General features: G+C 39.4%; 1 protein-coding gene across 6 annotated transcripts in view; it reads left to right on the plus strand.

Annotated features, from left to right (window-relative positions):
- The first annotated feature begins 780 nt into the window (after window positions 1-780).
- The window catches only part of ripor1.L (RHO family interacting cell polarization regulator 1 L homeolog), a 90,004-nt gene continuing 64,281 nt past the window's right edge, over window positions 781-26,503 (plus strand). For 3 of the 6 annotated variants that reach the window (XM_041590077.1, XM_041590073.1, XM_041590075.1), the window contains exon 1: window positions 18,816-18,924. In XM_041590077.1, coding sequence (XP_041446011.1) covers window positions 18,906-18,924 — 19 coding nt within the window. In that variant the 5' untranslated portion in view covers window positions 18,816-18,905. Of the gene's footprint in view, window positions 1,285-18,814; window positions 18,925-26,503 lie in introns of those variants that run through there. The other 3 variants (XM_041590074.1, XM_041590078.1, XM_018257738.2) reach the window with 2 other exon arrangements.

Here is a 26,503-nt window from a genome sequence, read left to right on the forward strand (position 1 = left end):
CATTCCAACTATGAACAAAACTTCCACCAAAGAACATGTTACAGCCAAGTACGTAGTGACCCCTAAAATATAAAAAAAAAATCTAAGGTGGAGTTATAAGTCCCATCTGCATCCTGCAGGCTAGTGTTAAGTTACAACAACCATAACGCTACTTAGAAGATGAGGGAGCTATTTTGAAATAACACATAATAGGGTGCTTCCTTTCCTTTTTCTTAAAAGATCTAACACTAAAGCTGTAAAAAAAAATACCTAATCCTAAGAAAACAGTTTTTATATAGCTATCACAGCCGGAACTAATATGTATATCTATACATGTTTTGGATGGGCCAATGGCCCCCCAAGTTGCAATCTTTTTCTCTCATCATCATGTGACCAGGCTGTGGTTCAGTTTCTGGAAGAAAAGAAATGAAGTAACAATTGCCAGGCTGCAGCAGCTGCTGACAGAGCTAGTTTGCAATGTCATAAGAGAAAGGCGGAGAATTTGCAGTTGTTCAGATCTTAAAAATTATAGAGACCTGGGAATGATTGTACCCATGGGGGGGTGAAAAGGGTGAAAAGGGTTTTTTCCAGGCTCCCCTAATTGCAACCCTTCTCTCTCTCAGCACCATGTGACCAGGCTGTGGCTCAGTTTCTGGAAGAAACCAGCTGCATACAGAGAGACTTTGCAATGTTATCAGAGAAAGGCGGAGAGTTAACAGTTGTTCTAATCTTAAAAAAATAGAGACCTGGGGCTCTTGCCCTGATTGGGGGGGGGGGAGGTGTTTAAACCCAACCCCAGCAATGAACCCCTATATAAATTCATTCTTTCTGCCAATCCATCAGCATAAAATTGGGAACTGATAAAACATTCCCAAAGCAGCACACATAATGTTACAAGTCACAGGAAGAGAGTTACTAAAGCCCATACCCTCCCCCTCCCCCACGTTATTCCCTTACTTCATCCCTCCCTCTTTTCTCTCCTGCAACAAACTGATCCCAGAGCTGATCCCAGTGCAGTCTCTGTGCTAATAAAATCCGGATTCTCTGTATGAAACGTTTATTGACTATATGAGAAATGTTCACTGACGAGCCTGTTTGGACTCCATCATATATGACGTGGGAAACGACTGTTGTATTTGATTGAGAAGGAATTGTGAAATCCCTGCTGCTGGCTCTTTAACACTGCGAGATAAAGCCACAAGGAGAAGCAGCTTAATGTGACTCAAAGCGGCGGAGCCTGGGTTTATTCAAGCGGGAGGCTGCGCTTTCTACGACTGACTAGAGCTAGAGGACATCTGCAGCCATGTAAGTGCCCCCTTTTCCCTGAGCAGCGCTCGCATGTGACCGACAGTGAGGGATTGTGTCATGGAAATCACATCTCGGGAGTTTCTTTAAGCAGCTTGTGAAGGGCTCAACTGTGAGATGTGCGTGTGGCGCTTCAGCGCCTGGGGTTATTGTGTATGAGGAATAAAGGGAGTCCTCCTGCTATTTCGTGTTTAATAGTCCGAACGGGCTGTCATGCTTTTGTCAGGAACGCCTCCATTTACCTAAAATATGTATCTAATGGCGTGTGTGTGGCACAGCTCTCTATATGTACATGATGCATTTCGCAGTTTTATGTGCACACACATATGTAGGCTCCAATACAAAATCCTTGGCCTTTGTATCAATCATTCTATTTTTTTTTATCACATTATAACAAACCAGTGGTTTACGTGTTGTCTTATTTGTCTGCTTAATTAGTGGAAAGGTCCAGGTGTCACGTGTTGAGAATGATAAAACGGCTTGAAATGAATTCCACAATTCTAATCGGGCCTTCTCCATGGAATTGCTATTTTCTGTCTTCCCCTTCCTGTGTGATATGGGGCATGTTTATATAATTATTTACTGTATATAACGCCATTCCTCTGCGTTTTACAGTGACTTTACTTTACATCAGACCTTGCCCCAGTGGAGCTTCTCTGTTTATGCTTTTTGGTATTTTCTTTCTGTTTTATACTAATGATATGTATTCTGTTGCGGTTAGTAGAACTGACATTTCTAGAGTTGACGTTTTTCTTTGTGGTCGTGTTAAATAGCAACAGTTCTTGCCCTGTCTCTTCCCCAGTTTACATTTTACAAGCCAGCTTTCACCCCAGATCCTCTTTACTTTACACTAGTGCACTCTATAGCATAGCAAAGAAGGGGCCATTGAACCCCTCCCCATCCTGGCAGATCCTAATTGCAAAAATATGGATTTAGCCAAATCCTATTGTAGTGTATGGACTCCACTTTAAGCACTTGGCAGTCTAAATCTGCACTGGAATCCCACTTTACTAGTTAAATCGTTGCATGAAAACCATGTAGAATAAAATTATAGGAAAATGGCATAAAATTAGTGAAACCGTGCTGGTAATGTGTAAATGCAATAAAACAGTTAGGTGAGTTAAGCTGGCCATAGACGCAAAGATGTGATCGTACAAATAGAGGATGCGTATGATTCTCAGCCCGTGTGAGGACATTTTTCGTACGGCGGAGATCGGTCGTTTAGTCGATCAGACGGGTTAAAAGATTTCTGTCAGCTGCCGATATCTCTGCATGTATTGCCGATCGTACGATTTTCAGAGGGAGGCGGTCACTAGCTTTGGTCGGACATAACTTTCGTACGATTGCTGTCAGGGGCAGAACTTCAGCTGATCTGTTCTTTTGTACTTTATTTGATCTGAATGGTTAGTGGCTGGTCGGAATATGGGAAAGTCCAATCGTACAATGATTCATACGATCCGATCTTTGCGTCTATGGCCAGCTTAATGGCTCTTACACAGGCGTTATTATAACATGTTTACAAACGCATGCTGAGCCTTAAAACTGCATACATCGAATTTATATGCATTTTTTAAAGCAACAAATTGCATTTTTTGTGAGTCAAATACAGCCTTTTATTCTATTGTCTTCTGAATTGGCTTCAAGCACAAGAAATGCAGCATGAGTAGAACCAGCCAGAATGGACACAATAAGCTTGTGCTTCTCAAACGCATTATAAAGGGGTGGTTCACCTATAAGTTAATTTTTAGTTTGTTATAGAATGGCCAATTCTAAGCAACTTTTCAATTGGTCATCGTTATTTATTTATAGTTTTTGAATTATTTGCCTTTTTTCTGACTCTTTTCAGCTTACAGATGGGGAGGTCACTGACCCCATCTAAAAAAACAAATGCTTTGTTAAGATACACTTTTATTGTTATTGCTGCTTTTTATTTAAATTCAGGTCCTCTTCCATTCATATTTACATATATTATTCAAATCAATGCATGGTAATTGAAAGGTGAACTACCCCTTTAATAAAACAATAAAATAGTCTGGTCAAAATTGCTTCATTTTAGGAGTCGGGTTCTTGATTCGACTACAAACACTGTCTACATGAAGTTTGTATGCTCTCTCCATGCCAGATTGACACAACTAGAACTGAACAGGTAGTTAGCAGTATATTTTTGGACAAAAAAAAATGCCTGTAACAGCTCTGTCAAAGGGAGCTGCCAGAGGTAGTTTTGGGCATTTTCTGCACTGATAGAAATACACCCACACAGAAATTACCTTTTGTAACATGAATCTAACTGGCTCTGGGTAAAAGTGAACCTACTGTGTTTGTGTGTGGTAGGAATGAAACAATGAGAACTCACTATAAAGTGGCATTTATAAAGAATAGTAATGCAGGTATAGCATCTATTATCTAGAATGCTTGGGACCTGGATATTTCCAAATTAGAGGTACTTCCAACATTTGGAGCACCATTCTTTAAGGCTATAATTCCTAAACATTTTACACATTTTACAAAAATTTAACAGGGTCGTTTTGCCACCAACATGTATTCATGCAGTATTAGTTACCATGAAGGTAAAGGTACTGTCTTGCAGTGGTGTGCGGGTCGAGAATCAAGAACCTTTAACCCGGCTTTATCCTGCCCCAACCCACGCCTGGCTAGTCATTCCCCTTCCATTTATAGACCTGTGCCTGCCCCGCAGTGATGCCACAAATGTAGTGGGGCAGGCTCGAGTCTATAAATTTAGGGGCCGGAAGCCGGCAGTGTTAGAATGTTTTGTGCAAGAGCCGACCCCAACCTGCTGTTCCTGTGGGTCTCGGGCCAGCCTGCACATCACTACTGACTTGCTATTACAGAAAAAAGACATGAGCCATAGAATACCAATTGTTTGTTTAAATAGAAATTTAGAAAATGGTATTCCCCTGTTTTGGGATAATGTGTTTACAGATAATTGATCGAATAATAAATCTGGCTTTAAATCACTGTTCAGTACTAATTTTTAATTTATTTCTATACATATGACCCTCAGATGTTAATGAACTCCCAGAATTGGTAGAAGTGTAATAATGTACTTTGGGTTTAGAATCTAAACAAAAAACTTGTATCAAATAAAATGAGCAAGCAGGCAGTAATGATGCATACAAGAAATTATGAACACAGGGATAATAATAACAGTAAAAATCTGCTTTGTGTTTTCTGCACTGAAAACCAGGCCCATTTGTGACATCAACTAAAATTACACAATCAGTGATAAAGTCTCAATAGTACCGGTATGTTGAATGCAGTTGTAGATCATGTTTTCCTCCCGCATTATATAATTGGGCCTAGGTTTTCAGTGGTAAGCATGATGCATACATTCAAGGCCTGTTTTTGGGGCGCTCAGCCCATGTGGTTACAAAGGGCGTCGGGGACAACAGACTGGTTATTTTTAATAATTAAAATATAAGTGCAAAAAAAGAAAAAATATTGCTGGCAACTTTCAAGCAGGAGGTAGATAAGAGACCACAATAGATTTTACGCTGCTTTACTTTACAAATTTTTGATGTGCACCCATTGAACTCCTTTTCATAGGGAGCTATTTAAACAAAAGCTGACCCTGTATAGATTTCTGAATAGGCATCTGGCACCATCCAATAACTGATGGGTTAATTTTCAGAACCATGTGACGTTCTGGTCATCCGGCAAAATCAATCAAACTTTGCTTTGTTGTTGTGCAACCTCTTAAAGGTGAAATCTAGCATAACTAAAAAAAAAAAAACCTAATCTTGTAGGCAATAATGAATAATATATGAAGCAGATTTTATGAAGCAGGTTTGTGCTAAAAATGAATATCTTTATAAATGGCCCCTTTATTGGAGCTCCATGCTAAGGTCCCTGTCTGTGAGGGTTGGGTGTGTCCTAGCAGTCCCTGTCAGAAGTACAGTAGGAGGGAGATAGCCAATCACAGCCCTGCAGAGACAGGCATCCATTCCCCATCAGTCAACCTAGCTGCTGATTGGTACCTATCCTAGAGTGCAAAGTGAGAAAGGAGGCAGCAGGAAGTAGAACTTTTTTTTGCATACATTTTCAATAAATCAACCTGAAACACTACTTTTTTTTTTATATATTTATGCACTGGAACATTCTTGTTTTTCACACAGTATGTCTCCTTTAAAGAACAAGGAAAGTTTATTTCACTGGGAAGGGTTGACTGGGGGGCCCGGGGCCCACCGGGGCTACTGCCCCAGGGCCCCCCTCCAGCCCCCTGCTGTGACAGTGAGTGTACGCGCACAATGTTTTTGCATTGTTATCCATTAAGAAGCCTCCAAATCACGGATCTGGGCCGGCTGGGCCCACAAGAGCCGGGGGCCCACCAGGTTTTTTTAGGCCCAGTCTGACCCTGTCCCTGGGGGTGCCAAAATGTTAGGAACCCTTCAAGTGAATTTAATTGCTAACAGAGTTCTCCCCTGGAACTTTTTTTGTGACCTGGCTTTGTTTCCACCTCTGTAGCCTCAAAGCCTGCCTTAATGGAACACTATTTACAGAAGCTGGTAGGACTTTGTACTTCTGTAAATTCACCACATGCTGTATTTGTAGAAGTGTACAGTCCTATTGGCGTCTGAAAAAAAAAGTTTAAACTGACACTATGCTTAGGTGTGATTTATGTTATTTTTAAACCATTGATTTTGGACTAGACATTTAGGGGCAGATTTACAAAATTCGAGTGAAGAATTCGAATGTAAAAAACTTTCGAATTTCGAAGTATTTTTTGGGTACTTCGACCATCGAATTGGTTAAATTCGTTCGAATTCGAACGATTCGAAGTAAAAATAGTTCGACTATTCGACCATTTGATAATCGAAGTACTGTCTCTTTAAAAAATACTTCGACCACCTACTTCGGTAGATAAAACCTACCGAAGTCAATGTTAGCCTATGGGGAAGGTCCCCATAGGCTTGCCTGTGATTTTTTGTTCGAAGGATTTTCCTTCGATTGTTGGATTCAAATCCTTCGAATCGTTCGATTCGAAGGATTTAATCGTTCGATCGAACGAAAAATCCTTCGATCGATCGATCGCAGGATTTGCGCAAAATCGTTCGACTTCGATATTCGAAGTCGAGCGATTTTAGTTCCCAGTCGAATATCGAGGGTTAATTAACCCTCGATATTCGACTATTGATGAATTGGCCCCTTAAAGCTTGAATATTACAAAGTGCCAAATAAAGTGTTTCACCTAAAATGAACGACATTGTAGGGTTGCCAACTAACTGGTATTATTCTGCCCCAGCTGGTAAAAATTATACTTTGTGCCAGTGTACAGTGGATAGTAACCTTGCCCCCCCCCCATTTTTTTGTTTTACTCCCGAAAACTTGGCAACCCATCATATTTATAGAGGAGCCACACAACAAAAGGAAATTAAACCTATATGCGTCAAGCTAGTCAAGTTAATTTGATTTTAGTATAGCTAATGTATTTTTTTTTTAATATACTGTATTTTGTGTAGTTTGATACATTATTACCTTCAGTTGAAACTGACAAAACCTTTGCCAGTTTTGAAAACTGCTGGATAACACCAAATATAGAATGGTTTGAAACATTGGTCCCCTATTTAATTGATAGTGAGGTGGTCTTGGGCCCTGAAAAGTAGGATAAAGATGTAGATATGAGATCAGATAATGCTTTAGCCTCAGAGTCAGCCTGTTCGTGTCTGCTATTAATCAGGTGGAAGAGCTTTATTATATGTGTTGTAATAGTAACTGCTGCTTTCCCTTCTGAACTTGTCTGTATGCATTGGCATGCTCTCACACTCACATAAAGAACTATTGCCTTCAAATGACCCTAGTGTGCAGCCACACGCAGAAATAACTTTTAATATAAGCTCCGCTAGGGCAGAGACTAATGAGAATTATCAACTGTCTCTGTAAAGTCAGATGTAATGTCAGCACAGCGTAAATTAATTAAGTAACTTATTTTAAGAAGAATTGTTAGTTCACTTTTTTTGAATTGCTTTAATTAATAAAACATAACTCTAAAATTGTGCATTCCATTCTGATTTGTGGAAGGTGGGGGCTTCCTCTCTGAGCTTAGACAACAGCTTGTACAAGAAGATTGTTTAAAAGGTCAATGTCACTCAGTCCCTCAGCTCAGTATGTGTGAGCATTGAGATGACTGTAAAAGCCTTTTCTGGCTGAAATATGGAGTGTGAGTGTGCAAATAGGGAATCTACTGAAATAGGGAATCAACTGAAACGTTTGTTACAAGTGCTTACGAGGCCATAAATGCTTTTAGTGAGTGTTTTCAGGATGAACATCTGCATATGTACAAGAGGTTTCACACATTTACCCTGCAAGTAAAAGGCAATATAAAATGTGATATCTCAATTCACAAGGAAGACCAAGCATTACAGTAATATTCTATGGCAGGTGTTTTTTGGCATTTGTTGTCTGCCCCATGTGCCAACTCCCTTCACCTAAAGTAACTTTTAGTATCATGTACACATTCATATCCTAAGACATATGAGGCATTTGATTTTCAGGTTTTATTTTTTGTGTTTTTTGAATAAATTAGGTTCTTGTTCAGCAGCTCTCTAGTGTGGAATTTCAGCAACTATCTGGTTGCTACAGCTTACCCTAGCAACTTTTCTACAGTTTAAATAAAAGACTGGAAGATGAATAGGAGAGGATCTAGAAAGAGATATAATAAGAAGTAACAATAACCGTAAAATTGTAATCTCACTGAGCAATATTTTTTTGGCAGATGGGGAAGAGAGAGGTAGAAGAAGTTGTCAAATAACACAAAAGTTGATTAGAATTGTCCATTCCATAACATACTAAAAAATAACTCTAAGGTAAACTACCCATTTAATCACAGAATTTGCAAGGCATTTTGGCAAATGGAGTACATGTTGGTAGAACTAATAGCAAATAATTTTCTTTTTAAAAAATCCACATTCCCTGTGCCCATGTCAGGCCCATAAGCTTGCAAGTCGGTCAATCAGGGATGCCATTGGGGGGAAAACAGTTGGTACTGCTGTCAGTAATTTTCATTGTCCAATGTCATTTGGATGCATATGTTGGGTTACCATCAATAACTGGAAAATTTGTTTCTGAAACTGACTGTATGCTGCCACAGTTAGCCAGAAGGAACAAGCGTTTGGGCTTTTCTCCCAACAGATATCTACTTGCTGTCAGGAGAGATGGATGGAGGGGGGGGGAATTGGGGATTTTTCACCACTAATATTGCTGACAAGTCCCTGATGCCAATCACAATAGGATGTAACTGCATACACAGGAAGCAGTTGTGATTCTGCCTTGGGTGGCAACAGACCATATGTCTACTTCTAGTGATGTTGTCCCATTATGATCTGCATCCATAATAGCATTGTTAGCAGTCTGTTCCAAAATACTTCCTAAATATTATATTGATAAATTAGAGAATTAATTAAGAATTAAGGGTCGAATATCGAGGGTTAATTAACCCTCGATATTCGACTGGTAAATTAAAATCCTTCGAATATCGAAGTCGAAGGATTTTGCGCAATTCGTTCGAACGATCGAAGGAATAATCGTTCGATCGACCGTTTAAATCGAAGGATTTTGATCCATCGATCGAAGGATTATCCTTCGATCAGAAAAAAACTTGGAAAGCCTATGGGGACCTTCCCCATAGGCTAACATTGCCTTCGGTAGCTTTTAGGTGGCGAACTAGGGGGTCGAAGTTTTTTCTTAAAGAGACAGTACTTCGACTATCGAATGGTCGAATAGTGGAACGATTTTTAGTTCGGATCGTTCGATTCAAAGTCGTAGTCGAAGGTCGAAGTAGCCAATTCGATGGTTGAAGTAGCCAAAAAAATACTTCGAAATTCAAAGTATTTTTTTATTCTATTCCTTCACTCGAACTTAGTGAATGGGCCCCTTAATGTACAGTACACATTTTCACAGTTTTAGAATGGGTAAATGTCTTTGTTTCGGACCAATTCTAGCAATGATGACATCCCTAAGCACCGTTTATAAGAATATAATTTGTCTAATGGAATTAATTCTGTTTTAAAATACCTGTATAAATATATTGGATGTCATGTTGAAGTTCCAGGACTTGTATATAAAAGCACTTGACTTGCCGATTCTACGATTCATACATTTTTCAATAGAGGTTAAGTTTTCCCTATTTAATTAACAGTTATAATACAGATTCTGTTCTATTGTTTTTTTTTGTTAATTATTTAGTTAAAACAAACATTTGTTTACTTTTGCAATAAATGCTTTTACAGCAATAATTATTCTACAGCAGGCTACATTTCTAAGAGACAAAGAGGAAAATGCTGTGACACAGAGCATTCCTCAGTCTGGTCTCTGTTTCAGATACCAAAACCACATTTGTTGCTGGTGTCTGGAGGGGGTGGTGGGATGAAATATCTGCATATTTTGAAAAGTTTATGCTGTAAGAACACTGTAACATGTCACTGGCAAGCTGTTCGTTAGTCATAGGTTTGGCAGGGAAGAAAGAGAGAGTGTGTGTTGTTGGGAGTGGTGCTGAGAAGGACGAAGGCCAAGACAGCTGGTGGAAAGTTTAGCGCTGCATGCATTGGATAGCTTTTTTGATGCTTGGAAAGACAGTACAGACTAGTAACCCTGTTTGATGAGAATTATTGTTAATAAAAAACCACCAACAGAAAAGACAAAGTGTCAGTCAGGGCCACCATTAGGGGAGAGAGGGGGTACTGTTGTGCAAGGGTATTTGAAATCATGTTCCAAAGAAGTCTCGGCCGCATCACAAAAGCTACACAAATTGTTTTGTGGCAAAACGTAAACACAATTTACATAACTTCTGCAAAAACTAAAATGACTTGCTTAGAAACCTATGTAACTTGCATATCTAGAAAATACAGTGCAGTAAAGCTTAAAGGGATTCTGTCACGATTTTTATGTTGTAGTTATTATTTCTAAATTACACTATTACACTGCAAATAAATCACAATATAAAATGTCATTCCTGAACCAACAAGTGTATTTTTTTTTAGTTGTAATATTGGTGTGTAGGCAGCCATCTTAGGTCATTTTGCCTGGTCATTTGATTTCAGAAAGAGCCAGCACTTTAGGATGGAACTGCTCTTTGGCAGGCTGTTGTTTCTGCAGACTGGCAGATTCGGGGAGATTTAGTCGCCTGGCGACTAATTGCCTCTTCTGCGGGGCGGCAATCTCCCAAAACTGTCTTCCACGTGCTTGAATGAAGAATCGACTGCGCTAATGCACTCGTGGCGCTTCGATTTCCAAAGTCGCCCAAAGTTTCCTCGTGAGGCAACTTCGGAGATCGAAGCGCAGTTGTATTTAGATTGTTCCCCAGAAATAAAGACTTTTTTTCAATTACTTTCCATTATTTATTTTTTACTGTTTTTCCAAAATCTAAGTTTAAAGTTGAATGTTCTTGTCACTGGTGTTTGAGTCTGGCAGCTCATTCAGGTGCAGACTCTAAACTGTTACTATTTTGCAACATTTAGTTGATACATTTCTCAGCAGCATCTCTGGAGTATTCACAACTATTGTATCAATTCTAACAGCTGCCTGTTATGAAATCCAGAGATTCTGCTCAGCAGGGACAAAGATAAGAAATGTATCAAGTAATGTATCAATTTAGAACAGTTTACAGGGTTGGCGACCCAAAGCTGCTTCAGAAGGTGAAAAATGACACTTTACACTTCAATATTGGAAAAACCGTCACACATAGAAAATAGAAAGTCATTGGAAAAAGTTGTTATTTCTGGTTATCTATCTGAAAACAACTAGTTGTTTGAAGGCGAACCACCCCTTTAAAGCACACATGTGGTGAATGTAAGGTGTAACCTGACACCCTATAGTAAGTTTGGGAAGTTGTGGAACTACAACAACCATTATTCTACTACACTTGGATTTCCCTTTATGCTGCATTCTTGTTTCCCTGAGTCAGTTTTAACGCTGACTCATACAAACTTTGACATTGTGAATCTCCACCCGAGGAGAAACGGGAGTACCAAGTCAGAACAAAAGGGGAAACCTGGAAACTGAGGTTGCACTATATTCTAATAGTATATCGTTTGTGTAGAGTACACACAACAGGCACAACCAAAAATGTTTTAAGAATGAACCAAATCCAAGATTCTATTGAATCCTAGCACTTTGGTGGTGCATTCCATGATTAATCGAATTATTGTAATAGGTTCTCACTGCAGTCAGCTGTGAGATCCCCAGATTTTAAAAGAACAGCTCAGTGTTAAAATAAAAACTGGCCAAATAGACTGTGACAGAAAAAAATGTTTCTGATATAGTTAGTGAGCCAAAAATGTAATCTATAAAAGCTGGAGTGAGCAGATGTCTAATTTAAAATCCATAACCCAACTTCCTGCTCTGCAGCTCTCTAACTCTGTTAGTCAGTGACTTAAAGGGGTCGGCACATGGGGACATAACTGTTCAGTTAGTTTGCTTTTGATCCTTAGCATGCAGGTCAGATTTAAAAACAAAATTTTTTGACCCATATGCCCCCCCCCTCAAGTCACTGATTGGTTAATGACTAGTAACCAATCAGAGAGCTGCAAAAAAAAAAACAAAACTGTGCTCTCATAGGCTAAAAAAATGATTGCATATTACCCGATGTGTTTATCAGGGGGTCTTTGTCGGGGGCACTGAGATAAAAGCAGAAACCTGATAAGATTGTAGGTCAAAATGCATAGGGTAATATGCAATAAGAAATAATTTTTCCGTAATTTGGAGTCCTTAATTCTACTAAAAAATCATTTGAACATTGAAAAAATCCAATAAGCATTACTTCTATCTTAGTTTGGGTCAAATACAAGGTACTGTTTTATTATTACAAAGAAAAAATTACATTATAATGGAGTCTATGGGAGATGGCCTGTTCTATAATTTGGAGCTTTCTGGATAACGGGTTATACCGACATATGTCTCCTTATACTGAATTGTTCACTTCACCCACTTGGCCTCTGTCACACTCTCAAGTACACTACGTTATAAACTGGCTTCCTGTACTAAGCCTGTCACACTAAAATATAATTTGCATTTGTGGCTACTCTGCATAGATGATTTAAGAATGGGCTATTTATCTAAATTATAAACTGAAGTATGTCTTCTATGTAATTCTAAATGGGAGTACACTAACATGTTAAAGGGGAACTCCACACAAACATAACTTAAGCTTTTTGAAAAGTAAACATACTTTCAAGCAACTATGCAATATACATCAATCTGAAAAAATATTGCAGACTTCATGATTTTTAATGGTTTAGAACCATTCCCTAAGCTCAGACCCCTGCTCTCCTGCTTATCTGTCTCACTACTTTGCTGAGCTGTCTGACTACTGTTACTTTGTATCAGCAGCCATCTGTCCTTTTCGGAATGCATTTTAGGACATCATCAGGGGAAAACACGATCCTGCATGCACTCTTGTAAATAAAAAGTATGCAGACTCCTCTCTTATTCTACTCACTTATCCGAAAAAACTGAGCCACGAGGAGGGAGATTGCAACAGCAAATACGGGCAGCACGGGAGGTGTGACTGCAGTTTCATTCGGATAAGTGAGCAGAATAAGAGGCGAGTCTGCATACTTCTTTAAGAGAGCGCATGCAGGAGCGTGTGTGTTCTCCTGATGATGTCTTAAAATGTGTTCTGTAGTCCTTAGCCTGTATCCTCCAAACCCCACAATTCCCTGCACATGTGATTTTGTGAACATCATAGTGCAATGCATTGTGGGTTCTGTAGTTCCTACATGCTGTCTGTAAGATGTGAACATCAAGGTTTAGTCCCTCCTTCCCTACCAGAATTTCAAATGCTGCAGAAAGAGGAAAACTGTCAAACCGATGGATTTCAGCATAGAAAATGGCATTTATTCAAACTTTTTGAAGAAACTGATAACTGTGATGCGTATATTGGGGGTTTCTGTGTTAACTGTATGTGGGCCTCTTTATCAAATTTTGGTTTGGAAGCCAGAGTTTCCCTTAAATGATTAATAATTCACAGTAGTTAAGAAAGTCGCAACTCATATGTGTCCAGAAAGAGTAGGGTACGATTTCATAGCATTCAAAAAAAGTTGGTGTTTGTATTTTTTAGCATCTTATGACAAGTGCCTTTGACTTGCTTTAACATTAGCAACTGATTTGCACACAGTGAATTGAATGCTATCGATACCTTGTGCCAGAAGTGTTGCTATTCCCACACATACTGCAAGAAAATTGAGATATATGTTTTTAAAATTGGGTCAAATGTCTTTACTGTACATTTGTGTAACTTTTTAAAAATACTAACTTCTTTCAGATTCTGTATCGATGTGCTTATTCTAAAATCTTGATGACTTGTCTCCCAGTATGGACTATATAAGTGAAACATACTGCAAAGGAGTGATGCTTAAACAGCATTGCAGTTTCAGCAGTTCTCCCATATTGTGCCTTTCACTCTGCACTGTTAAAAAATTCTGCTGGCAACTGTTTGCATACCGTTTATGTAATCTTGTGGGCTACAGATGGGTTATATTTAGCAGCATGTGGTTAGCATTATCAACATGTCCTAGCTACTACATCCCCAGCTCACCCACCATTTAAGTATGGACAGCCCAGTTGCTATACACACGTCTGCCTGGCAACATTGGGGTTTAGAGTTTGAATTCCATTCTCGTTTGCCCCCCCCCCCCAAAAAAAAAAAAAAAAAAATACAGGCATGTTAATCGACTTGATGAAACTGACCCTAGCCTGTGCGATTGTGATTAGGATTTTTCGATTGTAAGCTCCACTGGGGCAGGGATTGATGTCAGTAATAAACAATCTCTGTAAGGTGCTGCATGACAACTTCACCACTATAACAGATGATCAAAACAACTGTTTTTGGTTCCTAGTCTATAACCCATTAGCCATTGTAACAACTGTGCAGATCGGACAAATTAACTTTTTTTTTTTTTTAATCAAGTTGGTTGTCGTCTGGGAAGGAAATAATATGCGGTTTATTGACGTGTAGGTAACCAACTGTGCGCTAGTGAAAGTCTGACTTGTGATAGTCAACAGATTTCACAGTCGCATAGGTCCAAGCGATTGAAAAATAGGGAACAGATTGCTAAATGCTAATTGTGTTATAATTCTTGTTTTAAAGCATCAATAAAAAAGGATAAATAGAGGGACAAAAAGAATTGTCATACCCCAACTTTTTGGTCAGGCCAAAACATATTAATTGCTAAATGCCAATATAATTCCTAAATAAAAAGAATAATGAGCATATTAACTTTAGAGTTTCCAGTATAATCAATAAGTAAGATTGATAATGAGCATATTAACCCTAAGGGGCATATTTATCAAGGGTCAAATTTCGAATTGAAAAAACTTCGAAATTCGAATTCAAAAAGATCAAAAAATTTTTGGTTGAATAGGTCTGTTTTCGATCGAATAGGTCCGTATTCAGCCGAATTCGAAGCGTACGAATCTAAGGAATAGTACATTCGATCGAATTCGAAGTTTTTCCCAAAAAAACCTTAGATATTTCAAAGTTTACCAATTGACCCAAATAGGTTCTAGGAGGTCCCCCATAGGCTAAAACAGCAATTGGGCAGGTTTTAGATGGTGAATGGTCGAAGTCGAATTTTTAAAGAGACCGTACATGGTAAATTTCAATATTCAAATGTTAAATTTTTTTCGAATTTGACTATTTTTCTAGTTGAAGTACACAGAAAATAGCTCAAAATTCAAATTTTTTTCATTTAAAAATTCACCTCGACCTTGGATAAATCTGCCCCTAAATGTGCCACTATAATCACTAAATTAAATGTAGAACAGGCATATTAACTAGCCAGTATAATCAACAAGACCAACTGAAAATCTGCTAAGAATAGGATATTTTAAGCATATTAAAAAGCTAAATTGAAGGTAAACTACCCATTTATGCAGTGTTTGTCTGTTTCCTGTGCTGCCCAGCTTCAGTTATGATGTCAATCTGTGTTATGTGGATTTGCATCTTGTATGATAAAACATGGAGGTAGCACATGTACATGGCAAAAAGTGCTGTGGGAGATGACTGAAGCCACATTTAATATGGTCCTATTTTTTGATAGAGCTTTGTCCAGTATGCATAGAAAATACCAGTAACACCAGGATTTTTAGTGAATCAAAAAAATGTTATTGCATTGTACATGCAATAACACATTTTTTGATTCACTAAAAATCCTGGTGTTGCTGGTCTTTTATTTATATTTTTATATAGATAGATAGATAGATATACAGTTCTTTCATTATGCAAACTTACAATCGTGGTTACGGAGCCTTAAAGTTTTTGGTTGCATTTTTTTAACAGGTTAAAAGTAAGGGTAAATTAAGAATTCACGAATACAGCTATGGGATCCGTTATCTGGAAACCCATTATCCAGAAAGCTCCTAATTACGGAAAGGCAGTCTCCCAATTTTATCCAAATCCAATTTTTTTAAAAAATTAGAAAAAATGTGTCTTTTTCGCTGTAATAACAAAACAGTATCTTGTACTTAATCCAGACTAAGATATAATTAATCCTTACTGGAAGCAAAACCATCCTATCTGGTTTATGTAATGTTTAAATAGTTTTCTAATAGAATTAAGGTACGAAGATCCAAATTACGAAATGTTCCCGAGCATTCTTGATAACAGGTCCCATACCTATACTTATTTTTGTTCTACCAGAAAAAAAATTCTTGTCCAGGCCTACTGCCCCACCTACTGTGTAAATTAGGAATTGCAATGCTTTTGTTATGATCTAGTTCAGGGCTGTCCAACTGGCGGCTCGCGGATCGGACCCCCCCCCCCCCTCATGTGGCCCTCCACATCAAAGTCTGCCTGCTGTGTCTGTTTACCATATGTAAAATTTAAAAGGTATCACTACAGAGATTAATTGGCCCTGCATTGTCTAAACCTCAAATTCAGACTAATCCCCTGCATTGTTCACACCTGTGATCCCCCTGCATTGTTCACACCTGTGACACCTCTATTGTTCACTTCCCTAAAGCCCTGTACTGTTCACACCTGAGACCTAGACTAAAACTGCCCACATTGTTCACCTGTTCACACTTTATTCAAAATGCTAATGGAGCACCAGCACGGTGTCACTGTATGTAGGACATATTAGACTGGTCCTGATTCCTGTCTCCTGCTCTGTTCTGCCTTCCATATGCTCCCTGTGTGTGTCATATGCTGGGGTACTGTATTAAACACAGGGGAGGAGGAGGCATATGGATTTATGGGTATGTCTTTTTTTACATATGAGTGGCATCCTTGCCAGGCACGAGGTAGTTCGGCACCCTAGGCAAGAGCTTCAATCAGTGCCCCCCTGTCCTGCATTACCATTTCCCTCCTTACCATGATGGTTTTTAAATAAAGAGAGCAAGAAAGTGTACAACACTTTTTTTTAAATTTAAATTACTGCCCCCTGTACCTGTGCAAGCAAGCTCAGCAGCCATCCATCATATAGCTCTCCTGCAGTCATCATATTGCCCCCAATCTTTACCTGTGTCAGCAGCAGCCAAAAATAAATCCGATCACATCATATTGCCCCCAAGTATTTATGTACCTGTGCCAGCGCCCAGCAGCAACAGCAAACATATGGGCTCCAAATCTGTACCTGGCTGTGCCAGCAGGAAGCTTCAACACTTTACAGTAATAGAAAGAATGTCTTCAGTTCAGTGCAACTGTGCAAGGCTGAGAGCAGTGAGAGCGACCCACGACAAGCAGGCCGCCAGCTCTCTGCCTCTCTCTGTCACTGACGCGTGTATGCACGTCGCGGTGCACCGTACAGAAGGAGCTATTACTTGCCGGCAAGAGGGAGAAGGGGAAGGAGATGTATTCCACCCAACTGGGTGTCCATGATTACTGAAACAAATTATTAAATAAACGCTTGAAAAAAGTGCGCCCCTCAATGATGGCGCTCTAGACAGCCGCCTACTCTGCCTACCCCTAGTTCCGGCCCTGATCCCTGCAGTGAGCACCAACTATTTGGTTTTTTGGTGTGCTATTAATGTGGAAATGGTCTTGCGGTAACATGGGTGTGGTTTAAAGTGATTGTGGTCTAAAAACAGGGAGTGGCTAACACTGGCTTCCGTTATCGGCCCTTCACAATGTAGATTGGAAAAATTCCGGCCCTCGGTACCATAGAAGTTGGACAGCACTGTTCTAGTTAATAGTTTAAGTTCCAGTATTTATTTTTTGTCCCAGCATCTGAAATTGTAACATCTTCATATAAATATTAATGTGAAACTAACCAAATGACCAGACTAACACATGACACCTGTCAGTGTATCTCTATTTAATATGATTATATTGGTGGCAACCAACCGTGTATTGTCTAAGTGTCATAACACCAGTGTTTTATATGCGTTTGTTATTGTGACTTAAAATTGCTATGGATTCTTGCCCGATTACTTGCACCCAAAGTTACCCTGCCCAGGTGACTACAGGTAGCGGATGCCTCTAGCACTTCAAATTCAATAACCAATGTAAGGGGTTGCATGACCCCCCACATATAACACTGGTCCAAAAATTCATGTGACATAGACCTAAAGGTTCAATTTAACCAATGGGAGTAGAAATATGGCATGGCACAGTCATTTTTTTACATCACTGCATGATTCTGAACTTTTAAACAGTGTAACAGGTCAGTTCTTCAACAGGTCTGTTAGTGAGAGTTTTGAGAGTCAGAACCTGGAGTGCAGAAAATAAAAATAGAGAAAAATACTGCTTTTAAAAACAATTGCGCAATCACATTTACAAATAACTTAAACCATTTGAGATCTTTAAATGTACAGTATATCTGAAGGTTGTTTGTTTAAAATAAAGTTTTTCTTTTTACTAAAACAGTTTTTACTTGGACATTCCCTTCAATAGAATGAATTAGCAGAATGATTAAGAAAAAAAACTTATTAAAGGCAAAGGAAACTGAATGATGTGAGAGTTTTAGAAACATAAGGAGTCCATGTTGTCAGCCAGCTTGTTTGACTGTAAAAATCCTGGAATCAAGTAGCAACCCTAAAATTGTCCTGATGTATAGCATAATGGTTTTTGGAGCTGATTTATACTTCGGAATAATATCCCGGAATAATATCCCGCAAAATTATCTGCATTTTCTCCTACTGTGTAACTCCTACTCCAGTATACAACCTAAAATGTGTGTGTTCTCTGTGATTACGATGCCTAGGCAAGCCAGATCTCCCTAATACCGTGGAGAAAGTGATAAATGAAACTTTAAAACCCTGATTTTACATTTCCCTGGAGGCAGCTTCAAAACAGCATGCAATGGGGGAGGGAAGACGCTGCTTGTCTGTATGGACTGAAAAAAAATATATTTAAAAAATTGTGTATAATATATATATATATATTTAATAATCCTTTTTATAAACTTTCGCTCCTTCACATACCGTGTGAGAGGAGCAACCCTGCTTTTGTTTATTTTATAATTAGCACTTGACTCATCAAAAGTAGGGTGATGTCAGGTTCTCTGGCAAGGGAAGTGTTGGGAGGAGACCTGCCAGGCCCTTTCCTGCTTTTAACTTGCTGGACCAGGATTCTGATCAGTTTTTGGATGACACAAAGGGAGAAACATACAACGTTAAAGGTTGTGGAGTGTTCGATCAGGGTACATGCTTGTTAACTTAACAGTACCCAAATGAACAACGGACTTCAAGGTAATATTTTCTTGGCATGTTCCCACTTGCATTTTTAATTTTTAACACTATTTCTCGTATTTTATTTTTGTGAAATGTGAATGTGATAACAATAACTGCTCTTTGAGTTGCTTATTTCATGTCAAAGACCAGCAAAATCACTGTAACTTTGTATTTATAGATTTGCATTAATTTCAATATCAAATATGACTTTTAGTGCCTTTAATAAATTCCATTGCCCTGATCAGAGGAGCACCAACTGCTTCCCAAATCAGAGACATATTGGGTTCATGAATCTGGTCAAGACAACATACAGCCTTTCTTGGTCATTTTCTAGATGTAAATAGTGTTGTCCACCATTTTCCCCCCATTAGATATCATGTAATTATTTGTATATTTTTTGCTAAAATCTGGATTTATGTGTGTATTTTTAATTTCTTTATTGTTTAGTCAGATTGTCGTTGATCTGTACAGGTGCATCTTTTTAATATTACACTTAATTAGTCTGCACTTTACAAGAATAGTAATAGGTAATGGTGATGGTAACATTTGTCAGTTTGGGAATAAGGAGGTATTTGTTTTCAGTTTCAGGGGCATTATTAAGTGCTTCAACTTTTTTTTACATAATTGTCAGTTTGTGGATATATAGACTGTTAACTAGCTTTTGTTAGTCAAGCAAGCAATCAGATTTTTTAATTGTGCTTTATTTTATGTCTTATTTCAAATTTTGGTTGTTGGATCTTCAAATTGGTAAACAATTTATCTGACTGCAAAGTTGTTGACTCTGGCACCCCCCAATAAACAGGTTGCATCTAGTGTTTAAAAAGCAAACATTACACCTAATTAGAGTCTAGGCTGCAAATTCTAGTCGTACTTTTGTACACCTTTACTGCGTGTGGGTTTGATCTAATCTCCATCCATCCAGAGTCGGCACTCTCGATACTTAGTTCAAATGTGCCTGAGTGCAGTGTCCAAAATGTAGACTATCTATTACATAGAGAAGGTCTGCACTCTCAGGACTTAAATAAATCTAAAAATGTTTTATTGAATGACTAACGTTTCGGCCTCAGAACGAACACACACACACCCCCCCCCCCACACACACACACAGACACACAGACACACACACCCCCACACCCCCCCCCCCATTGGACACCAATACCCTATTGATTGAGTATTAATATATTTTGGGCCTGCACCCACATTTATACTCCAAATCCGGATTAGAGTGCGGCTGCTTTGTTACCAGATATATATATTTCTCCCAGATGACTGCACTCCAAGGAAACTAGGACATCCATTCAAATCAAATGCAGTTTTATTTATGGACCAACGTTTCGATTACCTAACTGAATCTTCGTCAAGGAGTGCCGTCATCTGGGAGAATATTGACTTTTATAGACTGGCACTCAGGCAGTGTGAATGCTTATGGCTGTGCGTTCCTTATCTTTGGAACTCTCTCTCTCTCTCTCTCTCTCTCTCTCTCTCTCTCTCTCTCTCTCTCTCTCTCTCTCTCTCTCTCTCTCTCTCTCTCTCTCTCTCTCTCTCTCTCTCTCTCTCTCTCTCTCTCTCTCTCTCTCTCTCTCTCTCTCTCTCTCTCTCTCTCTCTCTCTCTCTCTCTCTCTATATCTATATATATATATATATATATATATATATATATAATGTGTGTATATGTATTTTACAGTATATATGATATATTTTGTGTTCTTAAACATTTTCACAGCACCCTTACATTTATGTCAACACGCGTGATATTTTTCACCGATTCCTAGTTGCCGTCTGTGTGTACGCAACAGATTATTACTGGAATTGCATAACACTTTACTCTTGTTATGAGTCTTTGACTAAAAATAAAGTAAACAAAGATTTATCCAGGCCAGCCACATATGGGTTGGTACTGGCTGCCAACACAGCAGCTTATAGGGCCACATATCTTGCCAACAGGATGGCCTTCTGTTGGACAAGACCATATGATGCTACATGCATGAGGCTACATCTTTGTGTCCGCACAGATCCTCCATGTATACTGCTCCTTGGTCTAGGGCAGTGCTGTCCAAGTTCTGTGGTACCGAGGGCCACAATTTTACTGGCCTATGTGGAGGAGGGCCGATAATGAAAGTCGGTGTTGGCCACCCCCCCTTTTAAACCACACCCACAGTAAACTACACCCATAGTAAACTACACCCATATTACCACAAGAACGTTCAAGATCGTATCCACATTAATGGTGGTAACACACCATAAAACCAAATGGTTGGTACTCACTGCAGGGAAATCCCTCATCACTCATATGTGAAAAATTGAAGTCATGTTAAAAACATACCCTTAAATCCATATGCCTCATCCTCCCCTGTGGATAATACAACAACCTCCAACACATGATTAAACACCTTAGGGGCCCTTAACAACAATTTCCAAATGCTTACAAACCCCTAACAGGCTTACATCCCACAGGTAGGGTAGGGCAAGCAGCACTGGGCAAGCAGAGAATGGGGCACACAGGGAGGCAGGCCCGGGCCAAGGTATTTTTGCACCCTAGGCAAAGGCTTCAATTAGTGCCCCCCCAACCGTCCTGCATTACCATTAGCAGTAGCCAAAAATCCATCATATTGCCCTCAAACATCTGTGTACCTGTGCCAGCAGCCACCATATTGCCCCATGTACCTGACCCAGCAGCAAACAATCCTTCATAGTGACCCCAATCTGTACCTGTGCCAGCATCAGCCAAAAAATACACACTATTGCCTCCATATATGTACTTGTGCCAGCAGCAGCCAAATATCCATCATATCATCTGTTTACCTGTGCAAGTAGCAGCCAAGATATTGCCCACAAATATGTACCTGTGCCAGCAGCTGCCAAAAGGGAGCTGGGGAGTGATTCTGTCTGGAACAGGGGGTTTATAAAGTTGAAAAACTATTAAAGGCCAAGCAGGGTTTAAAAAAGAAAGAAAGGAAATTCCCCTTAAAAGTGTGCCCCGCCCATGATTGTGCCCTAGGTGGGCGCCTACTCTGCCTGCCCCTAGTTCCAGCCCTGCATGGAGGGAAGACAGAACAGAGCAGGAGACAGGGAAACCTATCATTCTAATATGTACTACATACAGTGCCCCATTAGCATTTTGAATAAAGTGTGAACAATGTGGGCAGTTTCAGTCTGGGTCTCAGGTGTGAACAGTACAGGCCTTTAGGATACAATACAGGGGGATCACAGGTGTGATACAGGGGATTAGAGTCTGAATTTGAGGTTTAAACAATGCAGGGTGCAGTTTATCTCCACAGTGATACCTTTTAAATTTTACATATGATAAGCAGACACAGCATAAGCAGCCAAAGGAGGGGGGGTCGCCAGTTGGACAGCCCTGGTCTAGGGGGCCACCAATCAGATAAACTTAATTTGGTCCACAATTTGGTAGAATAAATGGACACAGATTTGCTCATTTGGCAACCTTCTCACACGAGGGAGCTACCTGTGTATGGTCAGTGTGAGTGTCATTCACTGGATACTCTGTGTTCAGGTAAACAAGAAACTTTTTATTTTGCTGATAGTGTTCCCACATTCATTTATTACATGCTCTTGTGTTCTAGCCTGTGTTCTAGCCTGTGTTCTAGCCTGTGTTCTAGCCTGTGTTCTAGTCCCTTGTGTTCTAGACATTTTTTCATTTGGATATTGTTGGTTCAGTCAAATCCTAACTGCAACAGTAAGGTACAGTATCCCAGAGTGTATCTTGATACAGTAGTTGCAATTATATGCACCATCACAAGGGCATGTCCATGGCAAACAACCCTATAGAGGCCAGCTTGAAGTGTTTGAAGCTTGAAACTTTCAAAAGAGACTAAGCTACAGTTAAATTTTTCTGTGATACTATCTTATTTTTACTATTGTGAAAATAAGGGCAGTGATGATCTGTTATTAGTTGCCTCCTTGTGTATTACCTAAAGCATGTATTGGACCTGTTGCTTCAATGTCTTATATTTAAAGCTGCAATTTGTGCTAGTCTTCTCCCTACCATGAAATAGATGCTGCTTGTCTTTTAACTAGTACTGAGCTTTAAAGGGACAGTATACCCATTTTCAACATTGGTGCAATTAATGTGGCTTGTGTAGAATCTACATTCTGGCTATTTTAACAATTATTAAATATCTATGTTTTTGTTATTTCTTTTGCTAAACAGGGCAAAATGTAAAAATTAAATCAAAACCACATTCAGTTTCCTGATCCCAGAGAGCAAAGACAATCAAAACCAACAGTCCTCTGGGAAACCTTTGTTGAAATAAACGCCTTCCTTCCCTTGCTAAAGCCTATTCTCTTTTTAGATGAAGAGCAACTCATTATACAGAGGCTTCTTAGCGGGCTGCCTAACTAAAAATTGTTGGATTAAATTATAATACTGCTTACCATATTAAGAGCTTGTTAAAAAAATTAGGTGCGATGAGAGCAGAGGTTTCAAACCTTGGACTTTCTTGGACTTAAACCACTGAGAAACCAGCATAATTAATAAGTAAAGGTGACTGGTTAACTTAAGATGATGTTTAAAAGAGACTAGTAAATAAAGGCCCAGAATCTGATTGTATACACACACCCCAGGGTATTTACGGAGTTTAATTTCTGTGTTTACCTTTTTAACAAGCAACCACAGAGTTGTTGACTCCAGAGGAAATTTAAAAGAGACTAGAACATGTAAAGGTAATTATCCTATTTGATTTTTTTTAAATTATTTATATTAGATATTTTATATGGCGTTGAGCAGGAACTTAGACTTTGGGAAAGCTGTGGATGTGACCTACTTAGATTTTTGCTACCGCATATGATACAGTACCACAAAGAAGGTTATTGATTAAATTAAGAAATATTGGCCTAGGACTCAATATTTTGACTTGGATAAAGAACTGAAGGATAGATTACAAAGCGTGGCCTAATTAGAAAATGTTCCATTTACCACCAATGTTGTTAATGCCATACCGCAGGCAGGCCTGGACTGGCAATCTGTGGGTTCTGGCAAATGCCAGAGGGGCTGCTGTATGGTTCAATAGAATGGTACCATATAGTGGGCTGGTGGGGGGCTGTTTTGGCCTCTGTGTACTTGGAATGGCATGGCCTATTTTAACTCCCAATCAAGGCCTGACCGCAGTGAACTGTCCTTGGTCTTTTGCTTTTTAATTTATTCATGATTTTGCTGATGATACTAAATTGTGGAAAACTAGAAGTTCCATGCAAGAGATATGAACAAAATGGAAAATTGGGCAGCAAGTTGCTAAGTTTAGCACTTTGGTAGAGTTAATATACATGTAAGTTATACACTAAATGGTAGTACGCTTGGGTATCCTTAGGTGGCTACTAAAGCAAAGTACTGACATAAATAAGCATTTACTCAAGGGATGTAAAGATAATTTTTCCTATTTATAGGCCCCTTTTAAAGCCTAACCTTGAATACGCAGTGCCGTTTTGGGCTCCGGTCTTTGAAGAGCTGGAGAGAGTGCAAAGACGTGCAACTAAACTGGTAACAAGTATGAAAAATTAAAGGCTAAACTACCCAGTAGATTTTGATTTTATTTATGGGTTAGATCTGATCATGCCATGCAACACCACACAATGCCTTGCAACAGCATGAGATTTGTAGGCTACTATGAAAACTGATTCCCCACACCTGTAATGTAACGTCTGATGGAGTCTTTTGTTCATGCGCTTACACTGCGTTCCATGTAGTTTACATATCCGATTTTTGTAGCAGTCCCGTTATATTTTGACCCATGTGACTGCATCCTACTTGTAGGATGTGATCTGTTGATCTGACATCTTAAATAGCCCTTAAACTATGAGGGTAGGCTGTCATGATTGTCATTATTTATTCAGTTTTGGGCATGGATTGTGTTGACTTTATTTTTTAATTTATTTGTTATTTTGGGCTATTAAACTTTTATAGTTTCTGACAGAGTACTGGTTGCAGCTGGAAACTTTTTTGGAAGCAGTTGTGCTAAGCTGTATTAGACCTAGAATACAGTTACAGTACTTTTTAATATCAAATATTTTAATATAGCAGCATATGCTGTACATCACATAATATTATGCAATAGTGAAGGGCAACCAGCTGCCCTCTTTATTTTGAACTACAACTGCCAGATTTCCACCAATAGTAGGAGTTGTAGACTATCATTGTTTGAGGGGCCACATGTTTCCTTTACCTGATAACACTTATTAGCTTTGATGGCAAAAAGTTGCAATTTCCAGGTCCCTGTCAGCAGCAGGAATATGGAAACTGCTGAAATCACTGCTTTCTGCTCATCACTTACTTTCCCTTTCTTCTCTTTCCTAATATTGCAGAGTGCCAGAAACAACTATCCAGCAAGCAGGGGCTTGGCAGTGACAGATTTCAGCTCTGAAGCTGTGGCAGACTAGTTGTGTCACATGCAGGTCAAAGGTGACATTCAGTTTGCTATAATTCTATAGCTCTGTAAAACGGCAAGAAAAACTCTTGTTAAAAGGGATCTTGTAGCTTTTGTTCTACATCATTCCCATCAATCCATACCCTAGTGGAACCTACAGTCGAAGGTTCCTATCATCCTCATACACTGAGGTTGATTTTATCAGGAACCAATTAATCTATATGTTTTGAACCCATACAAACACAAGGAGAACATACAAACTGCTTGCAGAAAGTGCCTTGTCTGAAATTGAACCCGGGCAACAATGCAAACCTTTCTACTGCTGTTTTGCATTATATAGTTGGCAGGTGTACATACTCTGCGGCGATCCTTGCCTCTTCGCCAGCTGACCCTGCCCTTTGCGGTGCACTTTGCAATTGCGCTCTCTGCACTAGAAGAGACGAATTTCCGGTTGAAAACCGGAAATTTGGCTCTTAGTTACCAGGAGCGGCATTTTTGCTCAACCCACCTCATTGGTGGAGCGCCCCTGTACATACTACTAGATGTGTCTAAGTGTACCAGCCTGGGTGCTAATATCTGAGAGTTGTATAACCCCATCTAGGCTAGACCTTGTCCAGCTAAGAATCAAGCAGAGCACCGGTTACATTTGATCCTCTATCCACAGGATGGGCAAATGCTACATGAAAGGGTGAAACTTATAATATCCTTATATTTTACAAGAGGGGGTACTTTATTCTCTCTCTCTCTCTCTCTCTCTCTCTCTCTCTCTCTCTCTCTCTCTCTCTCTCTCTCTCTCTCTCTCTCTCTCTCTCTCTCTCTCTCTCTCTCCCTCTCTCCCTCTCTCCCTCTCTCCCTCTCTCCCTTCAGTTACTATATATTATGCCCCCTCACAGACTTGTACTAAGGGTAGCAGGAGTACCCTAGAATACATATTCATATCATGGGTAGCAGGAGTACCCAACCATACATATGCAGGCTATGGGTAGCAACAATACCCACTAGCATTGTTTCGGTCCGGGACCGTATAGCTCTATATCGCCCGTCGGCACCTGAGAAAGACTGCAATGGAGTGTATATGGTGTTTGAACCCACGTCTCTGTGTGGACTATGAGGGGATTGTGACAGAATGCCTGCACCAATATAACTTTCGGCATCCAGCTACATTAGGGGTTGTAGCATGTGTGCCGGCTCTCTCAGGAGTTGTCGGGCACACATCA

Source organism: Xenopus laevis, chromosome 4L (assembly GCF_017654675.1).
Source record: "Xenopus laevis strain J_2021 chromosome 4L, Xenopus_laevis_v10.1, whole genome shotgun sequence".
NCBI lineage: Eukaryota > Metazoa > Chordata > Amphibia > Anura > Pipidae > Xenopus > Xenopus laevis.